Raw genomic sequence first — 25,946 nt, forward strand, 5'->3', positions numbered from 1 at the left:
CGATGCTCTCTCAGCGCTGACGGCAAGCTACATTAGCAGGATTCGAATTGGCTTAAACCTTTAATAATCCATGGTGATGTATGTGTGTCACAGAACATTTAAAAGCTGTGTAAGACCTCATGTAGAATGTAGTGCTTGTATTTCACTGTATTTTTTAAGATGCTGACAATTTTACAGTATATATCAGTGTTTATTTATTTATTTATGTATTGTTGCATAAGTGGCCTTTATATAGGTTTGTGACCTACTGTACTGTTAGGACTACATATAATATAAAACTAAGGTCTTAAATTTAGGCTTTGAATACTTTTATTGGGTTTATTTTGTCCCACAATATTTCACAAAATATTGAGGAATCAGACTGCATTAGCAAAAAAGCAGAAAAACTGGATGAACCGGTATACTGCCAAGCACTAGAATGTAGCAGTGCTGATTTAGTCCTAGAGATAAAATTAGTTCCTCTTAAAAGTGTATTTTTTCATGTTTTCAGCTCTGTTTTAATCATTTAACCATTCACATGATGTAATTAAATGTTTAGGTCCCATAAAATAGTTCTGATCTGATATTAATAACAGAATATTAAAGGAGAACTCCAGTGTGAAATAGACTTGGGTTGTAGTGAAACATCATAACTGGTACAGTAGTTGTATAGGCCACCTCTATTTGCCCCCAGCATTGCAGTGCTAGCGATAGGGACATAGCATTGCTCGTGTAAAGAAATCACTATTTTTACTCCACTAATGAGCTGAAAGTAGCTCCACACTTCATTGGTAGAATTCTAAGGCCCCTGACACTTAACATGAGGCACAGAAAGCTTTAAAAATGCACAAAAACACTGTTTATACACACAGTACCTTCAGGTAGTTCTCCAGGCACAGACATCTTGAAATTAAGTCACTATATAGCGACTGATGAGCACAAACCAATACGTAGGACAGAGAAACAGATTACTAAATTAATTAGGTTACTGTTGTAATTATTACACATTTCATGCAACCCGTATTGTTTTCGCTATTGGCTGTCATAGGCAAATGTTTTGGCCCAATTGAACATATAAACTAGAATATTGTTATGTACTGATTTACTGAGAGTTTTAATGGAGAAAATACAGTGTAGCTCCATATTCCACACTCAACAGCTTGAAACTTGGAAAGGGCCATCAGCTGTGTGTGTGGGTGTGTTTGCTTGACCACGCGAGTGTACCAGAGAAAGAGAGAGCATAAACTTCAGCATAAATAAAAGGTAAGCTACCTTCTGAACTCAACAGTAAGTGTTGCTGAGTTATATCTCTGAATAAAACTGCTAATGCATCACCAGGCTCTGTTAGTTTTGCCATGTGATTAATTTGGGTTAAAATCAGATTAACTGCATGTGTTAATGTTTACAGCCCTAATATATATTAATGGGTGGTGTTTATCTGGGATCAGTAAGAACACATGCCTAAACCCACTCAGCCCATGCCCAAGTACCCCTCGCTGCAGAACCACAAGTCCAGGGGGTGGGGCTGGATCTGATCCAAGGGGTGGAGCCTGACCTCCTGACCACCCATATCTTCTTTTCATTGGTTTTAAGTCATCGCATTTCAATTCGTCGTTAAACTTAACACGTGTCGCTTACGTTTCCCGACCAGGACTTATTTTATCTTATCAAATAAATCCTGGAACCCAACCTTAAGACTTTTACCGTTTATAGATCAAAATGTTATTTGCTACGTAGCACATTTAAATCACACAATACAGATTTAAAAGAAGGAACATGTCTGTGATTACAAACATAATAAAATGCTGTACATTTCCTATATAAATATTAACTATTTCATTTTTTATCTTTAATAAAAAGGGCCTAAAGACAAAATAAAAAATAAATAATTAAAATAAAGGATGCCAATGAGTGTCTTATCTACCAGCTACCATGTTCATTTATTATTACAGATATTAATACACAATCAAAACGGCGAACAAACAGAAGCAATCAGATTTTCAATTAAGTAAAATCACCCAACGAAACTAATTAATAGTATTAGCAAAATGAAAATGTGTCTATTATGAACTTACTTTCACGTTCGTGATTGTTTACTTGACTCCGAAAGGCGAGTGAGTAAAACCGGATGGGGAAGAGTCCGATCTGCTTCAGACCAATGAAAACACGACGTAGGAAGAGTTGGATCAGATCCAGCCCCACCCCCTGGACTTGTGGTTCTGCAGCGATGCCCACCTGAGACCCACCTGTCCAAGGTTCTACTCACGTGATCTCCAGGTGAGCATGCTCTCTGAAACCTTTATATAGAATAGATCTCACGTGCGGAGGCTGATTAAATGTAAGTGTATATAGAATAATATGAGAAAGAACGTTAGGATTAAAACACGTGGAAACAAATGAATCGTTGGATTTCATGTTCGATTCACTGAATGCGGATCTGAATAATTCGGTTCTTTAACTGAACCGATCTGATGCTCTCCGGTTTCCTCAGCGGCTCTGTTGCAGCGCGCGGTCCGGCGCAGTGTCGCGCCCTGCAGGTCACTGCAGGAGTAGCTTTTATAATAATAATAATAATAATAATAATAATAATAATAATAATAATAATAATCATAATAATAATCATCATAATAATAATAATAATAATACATTTTATTTATATAGCACATTACATACATTAAAATGCAGCTTAAACAAATAAAAATAAAAGAAAAGAACAAACAAAGTAACTGACAGTTAAGATAAGACACAATAAAATACAAATTAACATAAAATAATAAAAAATAAAACGTTTTGTAGAAATGCAATGTAAAACTGCAAAAGGAACACATAAAATAAAATAAGGTAAAATTACAAAAGGTTGTAGTTATAAAATGTTAAAATAAACCAATTTTTAAAAAGACGTAAAACCTTTTAGTTTTTTTCTTTTTTAAGTGCCGTTGCACTTGTGTAAGTGCTGGGTTGCCAAATAGAAAGCTTGCACTTGTATAGCAGTCACAATCCATTTTTAAAACACTCCAGATATTTAGATAGACAGGTCAGAGATGACTATTTTCCAAAAAGGGGTAAAAGACAAATAAAAACAGGGAGAGAACATTTCTAGTAATATAATACAGGAAATTGACAAATCCTGCACCTAACAGCTGGGGTTATGCATAGGGCTCAGCCAGGATCTACTACTCGCTCAACTAACAACAATAGCCAAAACCACCGCAATCTGATACTGGCTCGACAAGGATCCAGAAGCACAGCCTAACACTATGTTCATGGTCCATTGCCTCAACTGCCAAGTAACAGACCTACCGATAAATAACCTATGAACAAACAGAATCCCTCCTTAATCTAACCTCACTTCCTTTAACTATGGCAACAACACACTTACCTAAGCACAATCACACACAATAAATCACATTATAAGTTGCGTGAGCAGAACACAGCAACCACTACCATCTGATACTGGCTCGACAAGAATCCAGAAGCATAGCGAACTATGTTCATGGTCCGTGCCTCAACTGCCAAGTACTCAGACGTCTACAAAAACTCATGAGACAAATTACTACAAGAACAGCAGGACCACACCAATCCCCTTCATACAAACTCTAACACAAACTTCAGTGCAAGCTCTTCTCAGGGGTCATCAGGCAGGCACCTTCCTTCGTCAGTGTTTCGCTGAATTAGGCCCACGACACCTCCAGAAGGCTCAACAGTGAAGTCTGGCGTCCCAGACCCACCCCCCTCCAAGCCTGCTGTAGAAGCACAAACTCACTCCCTTCCCCACGTAGCCTCAGCCCTTCTAAACCACAACCACTGACTAGATCTTTCAGCTACATCTGACAACTCCTTCACTACAGTCCTTAGCACACGACCTCTAATTCCGAATTCAGACAGCAGTCTTGTGGCAGACTTCGCAACAAAGCCTCTAGTACCTACCTCTACCGGTCTAATATACGCTTGCCACCCACGCTCTCTCACCTCAGCCACCAAGTCTGTATACTTCAGCCTTTTCCTTTCATAAGCTCCATCTACCTCGTCTTCAAACGGAACAGTCAGCTCTATAAAATACACTATCCGCTTACTTTCAGAGTACAACACTACATCCGGCCTCAAGGTTGTAACCAGGATGCACTCTGGGATCTGCAGTTTACTACCTACATCCACTAATAACTTCCAATCTCGTGCATTGGCCCACTTACCAGCAGTTTTCAAGCACTGTGCTGTTTCTCCACTATGCTGCCCCTCACGCACAAACGTGATTACCCTACTGCAACCTACCACGGGCATGTTATTAACTTCTAACCGTTTCTTATCAAGTGCACCTGCAAGAGATCTAAGTACCTGATTATGCCTCCATGTGTAGCGCCCCTGGGATAGACTCACCTTACATGCCGACAAAATGTGCTTCAGCGTGCCACTTCCTGCACATAGCTTACAACTTGGATCCTCACCCACCCACTGAGCAAGGTTTTGTGGCGTTGGCAGAACATCATATGTAGCTCCCAAAAGAAACTTTATACGGCCTGTATCCAATCCCCATAACTCTCGCCAGGTGATTCTCCGCTTCTCTACACTTTCCCATCTCATCCACTGCCCCTGTTTACTCTGCCCTGCTGCTTTTGCCCTCCTTGCTTCCTCCTCCTGCTCACGAATAAACCCTGTAACCATACGCCTTTTCTCAGGTGATGTGGCCTTGCCGAATGCTTTCCAAGAATCACCTAAACCTAATCCTGCCCTCCCATTTTGCACCTGACCCACAACATCCCTGTGCTCCAGTGCCCTCCTTGCGGCTTGAGTAGCTTCTCGAGCATTCCACTTTCTCCCAGACCTAGTCACTGGTGCTGTTGCTTTAACCAGCCCGTCTTTTGACCCTAACAACTGCATTTCACGTCCTACCTTAGCACATTTAAACTCCTCAACCAAGCTCGTCAACGGCAGTTCCAGCATCCCTCTCCCACACCACGCCACACTACTAAGGCAACGCGGCACCCCCAACCATGTCCTTATAGCCTTGTTCATAACCCTTTCTAACCTCTCAACCTCAGAAATCGGGATATCATAAACTGTAAGTGGCCACCTTAAACGAGGCAACAAACCAAACTGCAGACACCACAATTTTAATTTACCTGGCAGAAAAGACTTATCAATTCTATTAATGGCCTCCACCATTTCTGTCCTCAACCCTTCCACCTGCTCTTTATCATTCAGTGCTGCAGTATACCACCTACCTAAACTCTTAACTGACTTTTCCAATATAGATGGTATGACTTCTCCCTCCATCATAAACCTTTCTTGTATCAACTTCCCTTTAACGATTGATACACTCCTAGACTTGCTCGGTTTAACTTTCATCCTAGCCAGCCTAAGATTATCATTTAACTTCCCTAGCAATCGCCGGGTACATGGCACCGTGGTCGTTAATGTTGTCATATCGTCCATAAACGCCCTAACTGGTGGGAGCCGGGTGCCATCATGCAGCCTCTCCCCGCCTACGACCCACTTAGAAGCCCTAATAATCACCTCCATTGCCATCGTAAACGCTAGCGGTGAAATTGTACAACCTGCCATTATACCTATTTCCAGTCGTTGCCAAGATGTGACACACTCCCCTACACTAAAGCAAAACTGTATGTCTTCAAAATAGGCTTTAACTAACCTTGAAATCTCTTCTGGAACCCTAAAAAATTCGAATGCCTTCCACAACAATGCATGCGGTACCGAACCAAAAGCATTAGCCAGATCTAAAAACACCACATGTAGATCCTTTTTCTCGGCTCTTGCTGTTTGAATCTGATGCCAAATCATACTATTATGCTCTATGCAACCAGAAAACCCTGAAATTCCTGCCTTTTGTACAGACGTATCAATTAAATTATTTCTTTTCAGGTACGTCGCTAGTCTACGTGCAACCACACTAAAGAAGATCTTACCCTCCACATTCAACAAGCTTATGGGACGGAACTGATCAATAGCCACAGAATCCTTTTCTTTTGGGATAAGAACACCACCTGCTCTGCGCCACTCCTTTGGAATAATCCCCTTCTTCCACACTATAGCCATTAGTTTCCATAGAAACTTCAAAACATCTGGTGCACTTTTATATAATCTATATGGAACCCCATTTGGCCCTGGGGCAGAACCTGCCTTTGCAGCCTTCACCACCTCCTGAACCTCACTCCACCTAGGGGGGTTAACATCCATCTTCCACTCTATATCACCTAACGGCGGCATGTCTGCTGGTAGGTCCAGGTCGCTAGACCTTTCCTTCTCTGTGTAAACACTCTGAAAGTGCTCCTCCAACTCCCTCTTTCCGACCTTTAGATTTCCTGATTTCTCCTTACTAAACAGACTCTTAACAAACCTAAATGGATCTCTAAAGAACTCTATCCTAGCACGCTCCTTCTTCTTCCTCCTTTTCCTCATAGCATCTGCTCTCCGCAATTTCATCAACTTACTTCTCAACTCCTCCTGCAATAACTCAATGCCCTCTCTTTCTGACTCATTCCCCTTCTTCCACTTCTTTCTGAGTAACCTTGATTCCTTAACCAGTTTTTCTATTTCTACCTGCCGCCTTGATTTAACTACATCTTGACACTTTACGTTCCTCTGCACAACACCAAATCTTGCCATTCCATAATCATAAATGACTTTACCTAGCCTGTTCAATTTACTCTCTGCTGTTCCCTTCAAACCCTCCAACATACCTTTCAAATCATCATTAATACTCCTCCATGCCATCTTGTCTCCTGTGCCTGGCCATTTAATCTATATCTATATTTAATCTATATATATATTTAATATAATTCAAGTGAGGAAACCATATTTACAAAGACATCAGGTGTAGGTGAAAATTTATTTTCTCAAAGACACTATTTGGTAAAACCATATATTTAAGGGCCCTATTTTAGCAATCTTTAGGCAAGAACTAAATCTTGCAGCTTGATTTAAGGCATGTCAGTGTGTCTTTGCTATCATAACCTTGGGAAAAGTATGAGTTACATGTCTCGAAAGCCAGCAAAAGGCATATACTAATTCTCTTAATTAATCATGAGTATGTTTTGAATACTCATTATTGTCTATAGTGTGTCTACAGCCCAGCAACCTGGATGTGTCCAACACGTCTCAGCAGAGGAAACTGAGCTGCTTATTCACGCTGTAAAGGTGCGTGAGCAGCTCATTTACGGGAACAGCAATGTTATTTTGTGTAGTATTCTATTTATGTTGCAGAGCACTATGAGTTTGTGCACTGCTATTTGTACATGTGTGCGTAAAAGTGGAATGTGCTGGGCATGTGCCTGCATTGCCAAGATAGCAATAAACATCTGACTGTTGACGTCGGACTGTGCGGTTTGTAGTTCGCCTACAGATTACTAAAATTGAGCCCATATTGATAGAGACTGTTAAGAAGACCGAAGTAGTAAGATATACTTATTTACTATAAAAACCAATAGAGTGAACATCTGTCTCATCTCATAGTCAAATTTACCCATTTAAAACTGAATGACTTGCATTAAATTGTTGCTAAGTTGTTGGTGTGTGGTTTCTTCTAAATCTAAAGAGCTCAGTACAGCAGATATGACTAAAGAACTGTACAGATCTCTTTAACCCTGTTATTTGAGTGAACAGATGTGTTAGATTTACTTGAAAACGCTCGTTTTCTGAATGGCGTCAGCATCATCTGTTCAGCAGCTTTAAAGCGACACTGTGATCTGAGACTGGGAATGGTGGGGGATTTACAATCCTAACCCAGCTGTCATTCACCTGCTAACCTGTTTCATCACATCCCCAATCAGGGGTTAGTCCCATCCTTCTATCCATCACCCATCCATCCCTGCCTCCCCTGAACCCCACCACCACCCCACTGACCCTCCCCCAGGTCCTCTTCCTTTCCTCTGTCCTTTATATAACCTTTTTTGGCATGGCTTCACTGAAGCAAAATAATAACAAAATCTGTATTAAGTTCTTCTTGTCTAAATCTGAGGATTAACTCTCTTATGCAAACAGATTTGTGGCTTTAAAGGAAGGGTGGAGTTATAGATTTATGTAACTGGGCAACGGTTAAGGGGTTAAGGGCATCAGGCGAGCACACACAAGGTCAGGTTTAGGGGAGGTGAGGGGCAGATCTGAGCAGTAGGTGGTAATGATCGTACCTATAGGCATGACCCGTTTCTGGCCCACATGTACACCTTCATTCAGCTAAAGCACCACCTTGGAACTATGCCACTGTGCCGTGACGTCATCTGAGAGCAGAGCAGACACAGCTGGATCCGTTTGGGGCCAAAATTTGAAATGCAGTACAGACACTTCACATGCAAACTAAACTACCATCACTGATCCATTAATGCCTCAACTGAGCCTTATTTAGGTCAAAAGCGTCTGCTTTTTGAGTTCCATCATAAAAAAGAAAATAATCTATATGACTAAATGAATAATTTATACATTAATAGATAAGAAAAATCACATTTGCTTTTACCTAAAGTGATTTAAAAACTAATTAAAATCAAAATAAATAAAAATGAACACAACTTGTGTCTCACCACGAGTCCTTTACAGATTCTCCCAAATTTGTTAAAAAATGTTACAAATTCAGTAATCATAGAAATAATTAATTTATTTAAGCTTTTATACAGGTATATCGTTGCTGTCCTATGAAAAACACTTATTTCCATTTTTGTCGATTTTTAGTTTACTACATAATTTGAATAGACAAACTGTCTCCTACACTGTGCCAAAATTTCTTGATGAACAGACCAATACAAACTCTTCAAAAGGACCTAAAATAAATTATTTTTACATTGACTATCATTGAAAGTTTACAAGGTTTTTTCTCCTCTGTAAAGTTGCTGTTTTGAAGATAAGGTTGTTGCTGATGTCACTAACTGTTTTTTTTTATTTCTGTCTTTACAGCATTCACAATGTTTCTGTCATCAACTGCTGTTGTTTTCCTTGATCTACCTGTGCAACATCTGTTACTTAGTACACCAGTGACGACTTTCTTCTTCAGGAAGCTTCATAATTCTTTTTCTGAAAGCTTCATAATTGCTTGTTTTTCACCCATAGACTTAGCTCTATGGTTTTCATGTTGGTTACTCCTCTAACTATTAATGCTCAGTCTGCAATTTTCTACAACAATTTATTTTTTGAATAATTAATGTATCAGGACACACCTGGGCAATAAAACACACCTCACAGTCACATGTTCCAATGTTTTGCTTATAAGAATAATGAGTGAATTTAGGCAGAAGGCCCTACCTTCTAAATTGTGTATCAGATCCAGATGTAAATATGTTGATTCATATTTTAACATCAAACCCAAATGTTTTAATGTTCAGCAAAAACAGAAGGATTGGACTTACTGTTCCGATACTTTTGGAGAGGACTGTTCCTTAATGTTTTAGTGTTTAGTACACAATTGGGATGCAGCCTAAAATGTATTTATAGTGGAGGGATACGTTCAGGGTGTTGTGTGGCAAAAAAAGAGTGTGTATTACTTAAGACTCGTTTACTTTGACTTTAAAATAACCATAATTCCATATTAAATTGTAGGATCACTGGTGGGTTTGGAGAGTTAATAAAAATACTGTATTTGCATTGTGTTGTAATATAATGTTCGATAACACTTTAAAATAAGACTACCTTTATAAAGGGTTTATAAATTAGTTTATTAATAGTTACTAATTAGGTTGTAAATGCCTTAAAAATCATTAATAATCAGTTATAACACATACGTAGAAACAGCAACAATGACCTGTTGTTTGCCAAATAGTGAACCCACAGCCATCTATATTATTGCCCTTTTTACGTACAGTATATGTGTGTTATAACTGATTATTAATGTTTTTTAGGCATTTACAACCTAATTAGTAACCATTAATAAACTAATTGTAAACCATTTATAAACCCTTTATAAAGGTAGTCTTATTTTAAAGTGGTACCTAATGTTCTAATATTGTATAATAACTTTTATTCTTTTATTCTATTGTGTGTTTTTATTAGCAGATTTGTGACAGGAATTCATTATATACAATGGGATTATATACTCTCACCACCACAAGTGAAATGTTTACATAATGAGTGGGCGGTAATGATTGAGCAGGGGTCTGGTCTGTGTGAGTTAATCCTGGAGGTAATAACATGCGTTAGTATGTTGTATAGAAACACTGGAATTACAGTGTAATCCTATTCTGTCTACTCCACTGACCCACGGCGAGTAAAGGGTCCAGGCCACACGTCTGTGTGTTTGTGGACCGGCTGCAGTTTATAGGTGGTTTGTTTGGAATTTGTGCTTCTTGTTAAATCCCACAGTATTAAAAAGTATACCAGTAGCGTGTTTATCTAACAGCATATGACATAACAGAAAAGTAGGGATTGTAGTAAAACTCTGTTAGTGACTGATCCACCGCTGCGCTGTTTCCGTTCTGTCTCTGTGTGTGCGTGTGTGATTAATGTGGGTAATGTAAAACTCAGTTTATATAACAGTGGTTTTATATATATATATATACATATATATATATATATATATATTGGGGATTGGTGATGTTTGGTGGATCATAGAGAGCTATTTTTTTACTCATTCAGGCTGGTCCTGATGTTGATGATGTCATCATGACCACTCCCTCCCACTGCTCCCCTTTCTGTCACTCACACACACACACACACACATGCTATACAAACAGCTCACACACTCTCAGCCAGGCAGAGCAATCCGCACACAGGACTGTTCACTTCTGCTGGACCACAGAGAGAGAGAACAAAGGAATACTTCATACAAATACAGAATACATCACTGAACTCAGGTGAGCACTATTATCAATGTCTGAATATGCATTTTAATATTAATATCAATATAAATACAAATTTGCATGGCTGAAATTCTGATATATCTAAATACTAATAAAAATTAAGAGACCTTTTCAGTTTCTGAATCAGTTTCTCTAATTTTGCTATTTATAGGTTTATGTTTGAGTAAAATGAACATTGTTGTTTTATTCTATAAACTAAAGACAATTGTTTTTTCCAAATTCCAAATAAAAATCAAATAATGCAAAGAAAGCAAGTTCATAATTATAAGATTTTAAGAGTTCAGAAATCAATATTTGGTGGAATAACCCTGGTTTTTAATCACAGTTTTCATGCATCTTAGCATCATGTTCTCCTCCACCAGTCTTACACACTGCTTTTGGATTAAACATTTTTTCAGAGCTGTATATCTGTTGCTCTATAATAATTTTAATTAACAATACTGTCTTTGACAAAATGTTCTAATGTTCATATGAATTTCTAATAACATTAATGCCCAGTAGTATCATCATATAATTAAGTATTAATAAAATACTACTATTATCCAAAATTATATCCTAATAACATGTAACATGTCCAAAATGATGTAAATTTTGAGTAATATAAAGTTTTTCATTTTTTAATTAAAAACATTTTCCAGTATGTTTCCAGTAAGTTCTAATAGTATGTACATATTCTGTATGAGGTTGTTGAATATGAATATGAATAATATCCATGTGAATATCTACTAACAGTTTATATCCAGAATTAAGTTTCTACTAAGGCTAATATCTCATATGAAGATGAATCATCAAGTAATCAAATAATTATCAAGCAATATCATTAATATACGGAATTAAATCCATATCATCCAATAACATGTAACATCTCCAAAATAAAATTCTAATAATTTGAATATCCAGTATGAAGTTCTTATAACATTCATATTAATATCCAGAATTAGAGTAGATAAGTAGATAATTCAATATAAAGTATTAAAAAAATATTAAATATGACTCACATTTATGATATACCATATTGATAATGAAAGTGTATTTCTGTTTATATTGCAGTGAGAAGGATAAAGAGCTGGTCTCTTCTTCAGCCGAGCATCTTCTTCCTCACAGACATGACTGCCTGCATCTTCATACGAGGAGGGAAGATTGTGAGTGTCTCTTAACTATATTACAAAAATATTTCATCAATAATTATTGTAAATATCTAAAACATAGACAACAAAAATGTAAACTATTAAAACAATATTAAAACATGTATAAATGTGCATATATTAATGCCTTTACAAGTATAAATATATGAAAATATATATTTACAGTTTCAAAACATTATTTAACAAAGATTGCTGTTAATAAAATAGGCATGGAGTATCTTTTTTATTGATACAAAGAATATTATTATAAACCTTACTGATGCTAAATTCATATTTGTTTAGAAATATATTTTTCTATATTATCGGGAACAGAAAGTTTGGAATACAGTTTGTATACAGGTGCTGATCATTTCTAAGCAGAGGGAGAAAAGTGCATGCTGTGTGTGTGTGTGTGTGTGTGTGTGTATATAAAGTAAAGGATATAATCTGAGAGGTGTAACTCAGCACTTTAACTGTGTGTGTTTCAGGACAGAGAGCTGGCAGACGATGAGATTGAAGGTAAATAATTAAACTCTTGAGTTATTACCATTACTGAAATATAGCCGGGAGAAATATTAAATCCCTGGAATAGAATTCATGCTGAGATAGTGGTGTGATATTATGCTTTTAGGCAGATAGAGATTACTTACATTTCATAAAAAATACATAATATATTTATTTTTTGTTTTCTAGATTATTTGAAGGAATATTTACATTGTTTTAAAATGTTCTGATAAATGGACCAATGGAAAAGTAAAAAAATATTTTCATGACTTTAACAGAATTACCTCCATTGAAGGCTAAGAAAGTTTTTACCTTCTACTAAAAGTTCCAGTTTTAAGATTAAAATAGATTATTTAAATAAATATTATATATTTATTATTTTATTAACAACTGTAAATTTAATTTAGAAAATTATTTTAAAGCTATATAAAAGTTAAATTTTATAGAATATTACCAAAATGTTTATTTTAAAGTATTCAAAAAAATAATTATCATTTATTACAAGCAATTTTTTTGCAGTCTCTCTCAGTCTTGCTAACATGGGTGGCTAAAGGCTAATACACCTGGGTATGAGAAAGGCAATCTTATTTTAAACACTAAAATTAGCCAAGCTTACCAGATTACCCCTCTAGTGCTATTCATACTACAGTAATAACACTAAATTACTGCTTTTCCAGTGGTCACTCTTGAACTCTTGACCCTGTTTCAATCTTTTAATTCAGTAAAAATGTATATAGTAAAAGTTAACAAAAATATAATCCCCCTTTTTACAATGAACACTCACATACAGTACAGTACAGTAACTTTCACATAAAGTAGCATTGCTGAGTAGCTTCACAGCACGCTCGGAGGAAAGCGCAACGACTCAGTTCCAATACATAAGCTCACAGACGCCTGGTGCTGATCAGCATCACCCTAGGAGCACCATCTACACACCCAGAGAGTGCAAGACCAAACTGTGCTCTCTCAGGGCTCTGGCAGCTGATGGCAAGCTGCATAACCGGGATTCGAAATAGTGATCTCCCGATCAAAGTGGCAGTGCTTTGCCCGCTTGACCTCTCGTTGCCCCAGCATTTTAGTACTTAATTACAGTAGTGAAGTAAAAGTAATACTCCAGTAGATACAGATACAGCATTTTAGTACTTAAGTACAATATTAAAGGGAAAATAATACTCCAGTAGATACAGATACAACAAATTAGTACTTAGGTACAGTAGTGAAGTAAAAATAATACTCCAGTAGATACAGATACAACAAATTAGTACTTAGGTACAGTAGTGAAGTGAAAATAATACTCCAGTAGATACAGATACAGTATTTTAGTACTTAGTTACAGTAGTAAAGTGAAAATAATAATTCATTAGACACAGATAAAGCATTTCAGTACTTAATAACGGTATTGAAGTAAAAATAATACTCCAGTAGATACAGATACAGCATTTTAGTACTTAATTACAGTAGTGAAGTAAAAATAATACTCCAGTAGATACAGATACAGCATTTTAGTACTAAAATACAGTAGTAAAGTAGTTCTACTTCGTTCATTTAGCTGAATATCTGGTGTTTTTCTCTTCTCTGCAGAGTTGCGAGAGGCGTTTGATGAGTTTGATAAGGATAAGGATGGACTGATCAGCTGTAAGGATCTGGGGAACCTGATGAGGACTATGGGCTACATGCCTACTGAGATGGAGCTGATCGAATTGGGCCAGAACATCAACATGAACCGTGCGTTCCTTACAAACCTTATACTTCTACTTACTGTTTAAACAAACAGCCGTTTAAATATTCATCCTCCTGCAGTGGGAGGCCGGGTGGACTTTGAGGACTTTGTGGAGCTGATGACCCCGAAACTCCTGGCTGAGACGGCGGGCATGATCGGCATGAAAGAGCTTAGAGACGCTTTCAGAGAGGTGAGCAGAAAACACAGCTATATATACACTGACTTACCACGTGCTATGGGACAGGAACTGGTACTGTGTCCCATGATAAGAGCACCTAAATGCTTCACGGAGTATTTTGGTTTGCTTAACACTTTTAAGTTACTACACACTGAGAAAAATAAGTACAGATTTGTGCTTAATAAAGTATGAAGCTTGTCGCTGGGGCAGTACCTCATATTGAGGTACAATAGAGTACCTTTCAGTGAAAGTCTTTTTTTGTACCCATGTATTTTTTTATACCAGTTAAGATTATAAACATTATAAACATTATCATCAACTGAATATGTGTCAGTAACTTGATCAAAATTGTTTGCCTTTTAAAGAAAAATGTATCATTAAAATATATATTGTTTATTAGTACAGTGATGCACAACAGTAAATGTACCTTTTGGCTGCTTAACCCTTGTGTGGTGTTCATATTTTTGTTACACGTTTACTTTGTTAATTGTATTTAATTCAGCAAATTTAAGCAATTTTCCATTAAAATGCATTACACATGCTTGCTTACCCTAAATTGCAAGCAATATAAACAGCTTACATGGTTAATATTTGCCCTTTACCTTTCTTATGTTACATTTCTTTCAAAAAGTGCTACTCTTTTTTTATTAGTTTTTTAATAAAATGTAAAAGAAAATGAATTAAACTCAAGATATGAGTAGAAAATTTGTTTAGTTTCAAATTTAAAAATGAAGCAATGTTTATTAGCCCTTGGCCAAACATACTGTATGTAATATAAATGGGGGGTGGGGGGGTGGGGGGGGGTGGGGGGGGGTGTACAGTGTGTGTTTATCGAAAATGTGTTTTTCACAAAAAAATGAGCCAATGCCAATGAGTTTGAGTTAGAAAAAATATTTTTTTAGTATCATTTGATGAAAAATGAAAACGGGTCCCACAGACCTGAACACCACACAAGGGTTAAATGGTACACATCTGAACGTCCTGATGTTAGGAAAGACGTATTATACAAATATTATACCTTTGAGTGTACAATTATGAAAAGCGAACCTTCGAGTACAAGGAATTACTTCTGTTTTTTATTGTGCATGATTCCTTATATGTTCCTTCATAGTCTGGATGACTTCACTTTTCAATTACAATATAGGAAAAATAATTTCACCTCTCAAACTTTGAACTGTTCGGATTGTTCTTCCATTTTTTGTTTTCTTTTTTGTTTCTTCACCTCCTGCAGTTCGACATGGATGGAGATGGAGCCATCACAACAGAAGAGCTGAGGCAAGCTATGGGGAAACTAATGGGAGAAAGCATGACCCGCAGAGAGATCGATACAGTGATCAGAGAGGTGGACAACAACGGAGATGGAACAGTAGACTTTGAAGGTACAAACTAAAAACATATATTGTCTAGTCTGGTAACTAGTCTGAAGATCTGATTATCAGTTACCGCTTGGGAGGAGCATGGTTCCTTAAATCTGAATATCTAATACTGATTAATAATGATGTAGTTTGTAGAATCGGCTTTGGCAGAAATTATAGCTGTATATATTTCTGAAGGTTTTGTAAACCTGGATTTGGTCAGTTTACACTATTATTTCTGTAGCTTGACTGAACCATAAAATGTATTCTTCAGACATCAGAATGGGTTTAAATCTAGGCTTTGTCTGGTTAAACTCAAGTATTTTCATAGACCAGCCCAGCGGCTGCTCAAATGTAGTCTGGGTTGTACTCATGTAATAGTCGTAGTCGTAGTCTTAATTTCTGTGTTCTCTGGAAAAGGTATTTAGTGCCATTTATCTTTCCATCAATTATCATTCTCCCTGTCCCTGTTTCTAAGATTCACTCAGATAGCATGATACTACCACCACCATGCTTCACTGTAAGGACATTGTTTTTGCCACACATGGTGCTTGCTAAAACCTAAGCAAGCCATCACATATCCATACAATAGTGGCTTTTGTATCATCACTCTGTTATAAAGGCCTGATTTAAGGAATCCTCATGAGATGGTTCTCCATCTAAAAGAAGGCTTGCTTCATCTCTACTCAGTTGGGAGCACTATTGGAGCTCGTTTAGAGTTACCATTGTTTTTTTTTCATCTTTCTTAAGAAGGCTCTTTTTGCCCACATCCCCAGTTTGGCTGGGAAGATTGTGTGTAGGTACAAGGTTATCTCAAGCCTCTTCCATTTCAGTTATTTCCACTGTGGTTCTGGGAAAAGAAAACTCAAAGCCTTAGATACTGTTTAATATTGTTGGTCTGTTTAAGCCCAGCCACAGTTTGATCACAGAGATCCGCAGACAGGTACCTGGACTTCATACATGGCTTGGATTTTGTATTAACAGTGCAGAGTGAACAGTTGGCACTTGGGCACTTTAATACCCACAAGTCCTTTTCAAACTATGTAAAAAGTGGATTTTAAACTCTCTAAACATATATTTTTCATATTTCAATCATGGGTCATTTCTTTGTAAAAATATGTACAGAATATACAGCTCTTGAAAAAAAAGAGACCACTTAAAAATAAAGAGTTTTTACATTATTTTTACATTTGCTTCTATTAAATGATTTTGTATCTCTTTGTAAAGCTGCTGTTATGGAGATGCATGTTTTTCATTGGACAGCAGTGATATACAATGAATTATTCTGTATTTACTGATGTATTCTGTATTTAATGTCTACTATGAATTATTCCGAATCCATTATGAATTATTGAGTTTTCATTCTGAATTATTTAGAAACCACTATTATTTATTTCATTTTCGTTCTGTTTTTTCAGTAACCAATATGATTTATTTAGTATGTACAAATTATTATTTAACAACTATGAAGTATTCAGTACACTCTATCAATTATTTTGTATTCTTTATTAATTTTTCAGTTTATTATACAAAATTTAGTATCATTGATACATTATTCAGAATACAATAAGAATTCAGTCTCTCATACTGATTATTATCATACTGTGTCCACCATAATTAAAGCAGTACACCTGATTTAATCAAATAAACCAAGAGACAAGGGCCTTTAGAAAAGACATTACACATGTTTGCTGTGGAGTGAAGGCTAATGTTGCTTCTTTTTTCTTTTCAGAATTTGTGAAAATGATGTCAAGTTGCTGAGAGAAGCATGCATGGAGACGCTCTGTGGGATGAACATAAATACACACACGATACGCACACTGTATGCACACTGTCAAATATAAATATAAACACAATCTAATTGAGATAGCAAATAAATGCAGATTTATACAGAAAATGTTTCCAAACTATGCAAACCAGTTAATATTTAAATATGTTTGCAGTTCTATTGAAACTATTGAATCACATCCAATCACATCAAATTGTATATACGTGGCCAAAATGTTAGATGTTATATATTATATTCAATTATTTTTGGACAAGATTTATTTATTGCATAATAAATTTGAAAAAAAAAAAAAAATCCATGTCTGTGTTTGTTTGTATATAGTATACAGTGTGTGCTTGTGGGTGAACTTTAACACACATGACTAGAACACACAGACTAACAGAAGTGTTTGCCAGCCTCAGACAGGTGTTAATCTGATTCAGAATCATTATTACACAACACAAATGAATGCAGAAACTTTAAATAAGCTTTAAACAACATCTGTGATAATCTGTTATTTCTGCGAAAAGGAAAAGCAGAATCCCGACGCTTGTTTAATCTGTGTAATGGGAGGACTGGGAGGAGCAGATGGTGAGGAGAAAAAAACTCATTTAAGGATTAAGAGATGGGGAAAGGGTTGGGTAAGAAGGGAAGAGGAAGTCAGAATAATCCAGACTGGATATGAACAGAGTTTGGTAAAAAAAAAAAATTCTGCGGGAAAGAGGAAGCAGACTGTTCAGCCTGCATATTTAAGCAGCTTCAACATTAACATAAACGTTACATCACATAAAAAAGTAACAAAGAATAGCTATAAAGGATAACTAAGCTGTGATATTAATACAAAAAGAAAGACAAAAAAATGGTTTATTTTACGAAAATTATGCACTTTTTAAAATATCAATTTATTTTAATTTTTTATCCCAATTTTCTCTCAATTTATACGGCCAATTACCCAACCCACTCATTAGAACTCCCCTTATCACTAGTGATGCCCCAACACACCAGGAGTGTGAAGACTAGCACATGCCTCCTCTGATACATGTGAAGTCAGACTCCGCCTCTTTTTGAACTGCTGCTGATGCAGCATTGCCGAGTAGCATCACAGCACTAACGCTCGGAGGAAAGCGCAGCTACACGGTTCTGATACGGTTCAGCTCACAGACGCAGCCTTGTGCTGATCCACATCACCCTAGGAGTGATGAGGGGAAAGAAAGAGCGCCATCTACTGCATCCACCCAGAGAGAGCAAGACCAATTGTGCTTTCTCAGGGCTCCGGTAGCTGATTGCAAGCTGCATGAACGGGATTCGAACCAGCAATCTCCCCATCATAGTGGTAGAGCTTAGCCCACTGGATCACTCCAGGATTTCTAATTTTAAATACATTTTAATTCCTATAAAAAACATCTCACAAAAGTTTGCTTGATTTTTTATATTTTTGTCATTTCTGGTGTACTGTAAAAGAAAAAAAAATGTCTCTGTAGCTTCATAAGAGATAATCGAATATAAACATAAATAATAGAATATAAAAATAAATGATAGAAAATCCCAGACTGAAGGAACTTGAGAGAGTTTGTGTGTAGTGGAGGTAGTGCAGTTAAACAAAGTAAAAAACAATGAACACCAATTGTTGTGTTATTGAGAATATGATTGATGTCAATCATACAGACAGTACATTATACAGGTAAATAATAATTTAGCTGTGTAAAATTGCTAGTATGTAAACAGTGGACAATAAATAAAGAAAAACTATTATTGCAGAATGGGGCAAAATAATACAAATAAAATTCTGACATTTAGGACGGTATGTCTGCAGAGATAGGCGCATGTCCTTGGAGTGACCGGAATGAAAAAGTGTCAGAGAGTTTTTGATTTGCTGTGCTGAGAGGAAGTGAACAGTCTTATGACCTAAAGGACAAAAGAGTTTCTGAGTGTGTCCGTGGAGCAGGACTGGGACAGCAGAATTGCTAGAATTAGAGAACAGAGGGGAGGGAACGGTGCGATTAGCGACTGTTCTAAAATCCCAAATTGTCCTGGAACCGCCTGTACTGGCGGATGTCTGGATGGTGAAATGAGGGAGGGGGAAAATTCCAGAACAGAGAAAGGTTGAGAGCTGCGGCTGAAAGAGATGGCCATGTGGTGAAAGAGGCTGAGAATAAGCTTTTATTATAGCGGGGTTGGATTAGTCTGACCTAAACGCCCCTCATAAAGAAGAAAACAATAAAGCTTTACCCCCTTAATATGTACAGTAGATATATATATATATATATGAGAGATAAGAGAGAATGTAGCTATAATCAGCTATATACTTTAAATTGATCCATATTAACTGTATCATCCTAAAACATATCATCCTGTTAAACGAATGAGAATAATGTTTGCTGGAAAGCTGCTTGGAAGGGTATTACTGCATGCTGTAATACTGTATCATTAATATAAGTGCTCTGCTATTGGCTGTAGGTAAGTTCCTGGTTTTTCTGTATGTTTTATAAAAAAATGTCTCAGTCATAATTTAATTGAGTTTTTTTATATATTAAATTATATAGTTTTGCTCTAAAGCAGCAGCTGGCAAATACTAGGGCTGTATTAAAAATGCCATACTACTATACTATACTATACTATACTACACTATACTATACTATACTATACTATACTATACTATACTATACTATGCTAGGCAAGGTAAGAAAGAGGCAAGGCAAGACAAGACCAGGCTATGCTATACTATACTATACTATACTATACTAGGCTATGTAAGGCAAGGCTATACTATACTATACTATACTATGCTATACTATACTATGCTAGGCAAGGCTATACTACACTATATTATATTATACTATACTATACTATACTATTCTACTCCATACTACACTATACTATACTATTCCATACTATATATACTTTAATATACTATAATATACTATACTATACTATACTATACTATACTAGGCTATGTAAGGCAAGGCAAGACCAGGCTATACTATACTATACTATACTATACTATACTATACTATACTATACTAGGCAAGGCTATATTATACTATACTATGCTATGCTATACTATGCTATACTATACTATGCTATACTAGAACAAAATATACTATACTATACTATACTATACTATATTATATTATACTATACTATACTATACTATACTATACTATTCTACTCTATACTACACTATACTATACTATTCCATACTATATATACTTTAATATACTATAATATACTATACTATACTGTTGCTACTATACTATAACTGTTGTTTATAAGTTGCTGTAGATAATGTCTGAAATAACATTAATCAAACATAAATTAAAACCAATAACTTTTAAAACACAAGACTATTGTGGACACTGTCGCCTGATTACACATAACTGCTGCTGCTGCTGCTAAAAGACTCATATAAAAAGTCCTATTATCTCCAGAGAATCTGTACATTCACTCACATTCAGAGTTTGTGTAGTTTGTTTAGGCCATTTAAATTACCCAGATTTATTTAAAGCTGTTGATTCAGTGCATCATGGGTAACGATAAGTCTGTGCTGTCCTCCATTGCTGTGTGTTCGCCAAACTAATTCCACCCATATGCTGTTATTACAGGAACACTGTGTCTAAATTGCTTGTTGGTGCCCAACCCAATCTTCCTGTGTAAACCGGTTTAACTTTAGGCCAGAAATCAGGTCAAGGACCACTGCAGCCGAAAAGTATGAAGAAAAAGTATCTGGTTAAAACAAATTAAAATGGCATGTTTCTTATATTATTATATTATAATGGATATCCAGTCTTTTCCACAGTCTCATAAAATAAAACTGTATGTTTGGAAAATGGCACAACCAAGTTATTAGATGTAGAGAGCAAATACAATTAATACAATAAATGTATATAATAGATTAAATTAAAATTTAAATAGTCTTGTTATAATTACTCAGGTTATTCTTTTCTGATGTTAAAATGTGTTTGTTAAACTAAGAAATGGGAACTGGCTTCTGTGATGTGCACAAGTGACTAGATGATGTGAAAATTGAACAATTGGTGGCAAAATGCTCCAAAGCAACAGAGAAACACTGTAAATATATGTAATTGAAAAGCCCAGACTGAGAGATCTTTGTTATTATAGTATGTATTATTATATTACTATACACAGGGGTTGGACAATGAAACTGAAACATCTAGTTTTAGACCACAATAATGTATTGTCCCAGTTCTGGTGGAAACAGGAGAGTTGAGGTGCACATTGAATTCTGCCGTGATTTGATCAGCCGTGGTTTTATGTTTATTGGATAAAATCCGGGTTAGCACCCGAACATCCCTTTCAGACAATGTATGCTGACATTACCCTGGATACTGTGGCTCTTGATGCATCACAAAGACTTGCTGTCTTGGTCACAGATGCTCCAGCAAGACGTGCACCAACAATTTGTCCTCTTTTGAACTCTGATATGTCACCCATAATGTTGTGTGCATTGCAATATTTTGAGCAGAACTGTGCTCTTACTCTGCTAATTGAACCTTCACACTCTGATCTTACTGGTGCAATGTGCAATTAATGAAGATTGAACACCAGGCTGGTCCAATTTAGCCATGAAACCTCCCACACTAAAATGACAGGTGTTTCAGTTTCATTGTCCAACCCCTGTATGTGGCATAACATTTTCTTAAAATGACAATAATATCATTTATTGCAATTATGTCTGGGACAAAATATAGAGACAAAAATACTTATTGTTTAATTCTATTGGAAATTCTTTACACTCTTTGTTGATAACAGTCAGAAAGGATGCAGGTTTCTCCCTCGATTCTGTAAAGACCTTCATTGGCTGGTGTTCAAGTGTATCATCCCAGGACGAGCTAAAATAACCTGAGACAAAAATAAAGCCGGACAACAACAGTCTAATCTGCTTCAATAATCACAGATCAGATCAGCAGATAGAAACCAGGCTGCTCATCAGTTAATCACACACTCATCCTAATTTAATGCATTTAAACTACGTTCTTGTGAGTGACGGAAGACACACACACACACACACACACACACCTCAATAACTTTAATAACCTGTGCACAGTGCGTCTGAAACAGGTCGACAGCTGGCCTGCTGAGGCTTACACCACCAATTACCCAAAGTGGACTCTGGCACCCGTCTCTCTCTCTCTCTGTCTCTCTCTGTCTGTCTCACACACCCAGTGTCCAGCATGCACATCTGTCCCCTCTGTACCGCACATCTGTAAAAAAAAAAAACTCCTCTTCTGTGCACCAACCCAAGCCAAGACATGTCCTCTAAAACTCAGTTGATTAAAGCGTTACGCAACATGTCCAGTTGCTGCGCTTGACCCGCCCTTGTGCTCATCCTTGTGCTGTTTTTATTTTTTATTTTTTTGCAGAAGGCAATAGAACAGGGGGGTCCAAATTTTCGTTTAAAGTGGGCCAGATCGACCCATATAAAAACATTCTTTGCAAAAATACTTTATTTAAAATGTGAGAAAAAACACAAACATACAGAACTACAGTCACTTTTGTTTAAACACACATATATTTTATTTAAACACACATAATATATATATATATATATATATATATATATATATATATATATATATATATATATATATATATATTTTTTTTTTTTTTTTTTTTTTTTACATGCAGCAGGAGATCACACAATACCAAATCTTACAGCAGATTTTTGGAGACTTTTTCCCTTTGTGGATAATACTGCACCTTCTGAGAGCATTACGAGATTCATTCAGTCCAGTCAGAGAAACAAACTGCTCCTAAATATACTGTAGGTAGCTAACCTACATTTAGAATTAATACAAACTTAAATACAAACTAAATGTATCTATTTTGGAACAACTTATGGTAACTTAAGTATATTTCAATTGTAATTAAGCTATATTTAAATACAACATACAAGCATTAAGTTGTGCTTTTGAGTGTTTTTTGCATATAACTTCTGCAAACTTAAATAGATTTGAGTATGTGTTTTTTTTATGATTTTTAATACACTTGATGTATATTATAAAAAAACTATTACTCTAAAGCGCAAGTGTATTTTCATAAAGTATATGAAATAAAAAAATTACTTTTAGTATTCTTTACCTAATTTGAAGATATTTTAATGCTCTTAAGTATACTTCCTTTTCACAAGGGGAGGTAGATTTGGTATACAGTGAATAGTGAATATTTGAGTAATGTTCTAATGCAGATTATGAGAAGCAACAACTACTTAACTAAGTAAAGAAAAAAAAATCACTTTAAGAAATGACGGTCAGAAAAAAAAAGGTCAGTCAATCGAAAAAACTCTGAAAGTATCCTCAAGTGCAGTTGTAAAGAACATCCAAAACATTATGTTGAAATTGGCACTCATCAGGACCGCCCAAGGAAAGGAAGAGCAAGAGTTTCCTCTGTTGTACAGGATAAGTTCATCAGAGTTACCAGCCTCAGAAACAAATGCAAGTTAACAGCTCCCCAGATAAGAGCACCTAAAAGCTTCTTCACAGAGTATTTTGGTTTGTTTAACACTTTTTAGTTACTCCATGATTCCTTATGTGTTCCTTCCATATTCACTTACAATGTTGGAAAAAAAAAGAAACATTTTGAAGTGTGTCTTCAAACAGGAAGGACCCCAATTGCAGAAAAAGTTCACATAAGGTTAATAGTACTACTAGTTCTTTATTATTAATAATGAAGTAATAATATTGCATGATTATCGGTGTATGAAATATTTGTCTTGCCTAATTTCTGAATTGTTATATGCCATTGAAATCAATCAAAGTTATTTATTCTCACGGTTAAAGCAGAGACTGAAACTGCACAGCAGCAGCATTCCTGGCAGATGGTAAAATCACTGATCAAACACAAAAAGACACAGAGATTATTAAATATCAGACACTGTGATCTGACTGGATTGGAAATAACATCATTTGTACCCGATTTGAGTCAGAAAGTCAGTGTTTTAATGGAAATGAAGCACTAAAACACATTGAAATTTAGGTTAAAATGAAAGTAACAGACAGAGTGTAATATAATGACCTCTGTCATTGATTTGCTTCTCATCTCTCCAAAATTCAGGACATTTGTGGCCTCTCTCCATCTCATTAATCCAAATTAATCCCCCCTCTCTCTCATGACCTGGCGTTTTTCAGCAGTATGAGCGTCGCGTGTCGCCGCCGGGGGCCGTAACCCTTTCCTGTAATCAGCTTTTTGCCCTTCTGCCACATCTCTTTATTCTCTGATTCAGGATTTGACTGATTCCCCGGAATCCTGTATTCATTGCGGATGTGGATGGCCTGTCTGTTCACTAATTTCCAGAACAAATCTTCAGAGATCAGAGGACAACTGGTGCATGGCTACATGTATGCTGTAATGTTGATGTTATTATAATGTTTATGTAAACCTCATTATGTCTCTTTATCCCTTGAAGGCCAATACACCAAATATACAGCCATGTCTACCTTTCTACTTCTCAACTTTAGTAACCTGATGATGTCAGGTATAAAACTTATCTTACAAAGCTGGAGATGTTTAGTTTGTGTATAATTACATTAAAGAGAGATTTTAGATTGGTAGAGATAGAAAGTGTGGTAGAAATGTACATTTTAGGAAAATAAGTTATTATATCGACAGAGTATGTCAAACAAATTAAGTTTGAAAAAATAAGTAAAGATTTAAAATAACAATATGTCTTTTGACTTATTCATTGTCGCAACATACTAACGAAAAATATATAGTTTAAGTTAACATTTAAAAACATCGAGAATTGTTTTTGAAAAATACAACAATAAATAATTTATCAATATTTCTCAAGAAGTAATATGATGTATTTTTTTTTTTATAAAATCACATGTGGATATTAAATGCTCTGCTCTGACACATATCTAGTGCACTTTCAATTTCCCTAGCACTTTTATACTTTCAATACTATATAGAACTGAATAAGCAAATCTAATTTAAGCATGCTTCAGATTATTATAATCAAGATGAAGATGGATGATCACAAGCCATCAAACCAATATGAACTGCTTACATTTTTGCACTAGGAGTAAAGGCATAAAGTTATCCAAAAGCAGTGTGTAAGACTGGTGGAGGAGAATATGATGCCAAGATGCATGAAAACTGTGATTAAAAAACAGGGATATTTCACCAAATATTAATTTCTGAACTCTTAAAACTTTATGAAAATGAACTTATTTTCTTTGCGTTATTTGAGGTCTGAAAGCTCTGCATCTTTTTGTTATTTAAGCCATTTCTCATTTTCTGCAAATAAATGCTCTAAATAACAATATTTTTATTTGGAATTTGGGGGGAATGTTATTTGTAGTTTATAGAATAAAACTGTACAATATTTTTTTCTCTCAAATATATACCTATTAATAGCAAATGGTAACTTCTTTTTCTATATATTACGTTATATTAAATTATTTAATCACACTGGTTGTTAATAATGCCTTTTTATTTTTAGCTTAAACTTTTTTCGCAAAAAAAAAAAAAACCTGGATGTCATGTTATGTCATGTATTTTCTTAT

General features: G+C 35.8%; 1 protein-coding gene across 1 annotated transcript; it reads left to right on the top strand.

Moving 5' to 3' along the window:
- Nucleotides 1-10,657: 10,657 nt before the first annotated feature.
- cabp5a (calcium binding protein 5a) lies at nt 10,658-17,701 on the top strand. The gene is made up of 7 exons (XM_022669230.2): nt 10,658-10,766; nt 11,823-11,914; nt 12,385-12,415; nt 13,982-14,125; nt 14,201-14,310; nt 15,530-15,677; nt 17,386-17,701. Exons 2-7 carry the CDS (start codon nt 11,879-11,881, stop codon nt 17,412-17,414), a joined length of 498 nt encoding a protein of 165 aa, XP_022524951.1. The 5' UTR covers nt 10,658-10,766; nt 11,823-11,878; the 3' UTR covers nt 17,415-17,701.
- The last annotated feature ends 8,245 nt before the right edge of the window (nt 17,702-25,946 follow it).

The sequence above is a fragment of the Astyanax mexicanus genome, chromosome 15, assembly GCF_023375975.1.
Source record: "Astyanax mexicanus isolate ESR-SI-001 chromosome 15, AstMex3_surface, whole genome shotgun sequence".
Lineage (NCBI taxonomy): Eukaryota > Metazoa > Chordata > Actinopteri > Characiformes > Acestrorhamphidae > Astyanax > Astyanax mexicanus.

Coding starts and splice junctions, on each gene's coding strand:
- cabp5a (XM_022669230.2), top strand. CDS start 11,879: ATGACTGCCTGCATCTTCATACGAGGAGGGAAGATT. Junction 11,915..12,384: donor TCATACGAGGAGGGAAGATT/GTGAGTGTCTCT, acceptor TGTGTGTTTCAG/GACAGAGAGCTGGCAGACGA. Junction 15,678..17,385: donor TGGAACAGTAGACTTTGAAG/GTACAAACTAAA, acceptor TTTTCTTTTCAG/AATTTGTGAAAATGATGTCA.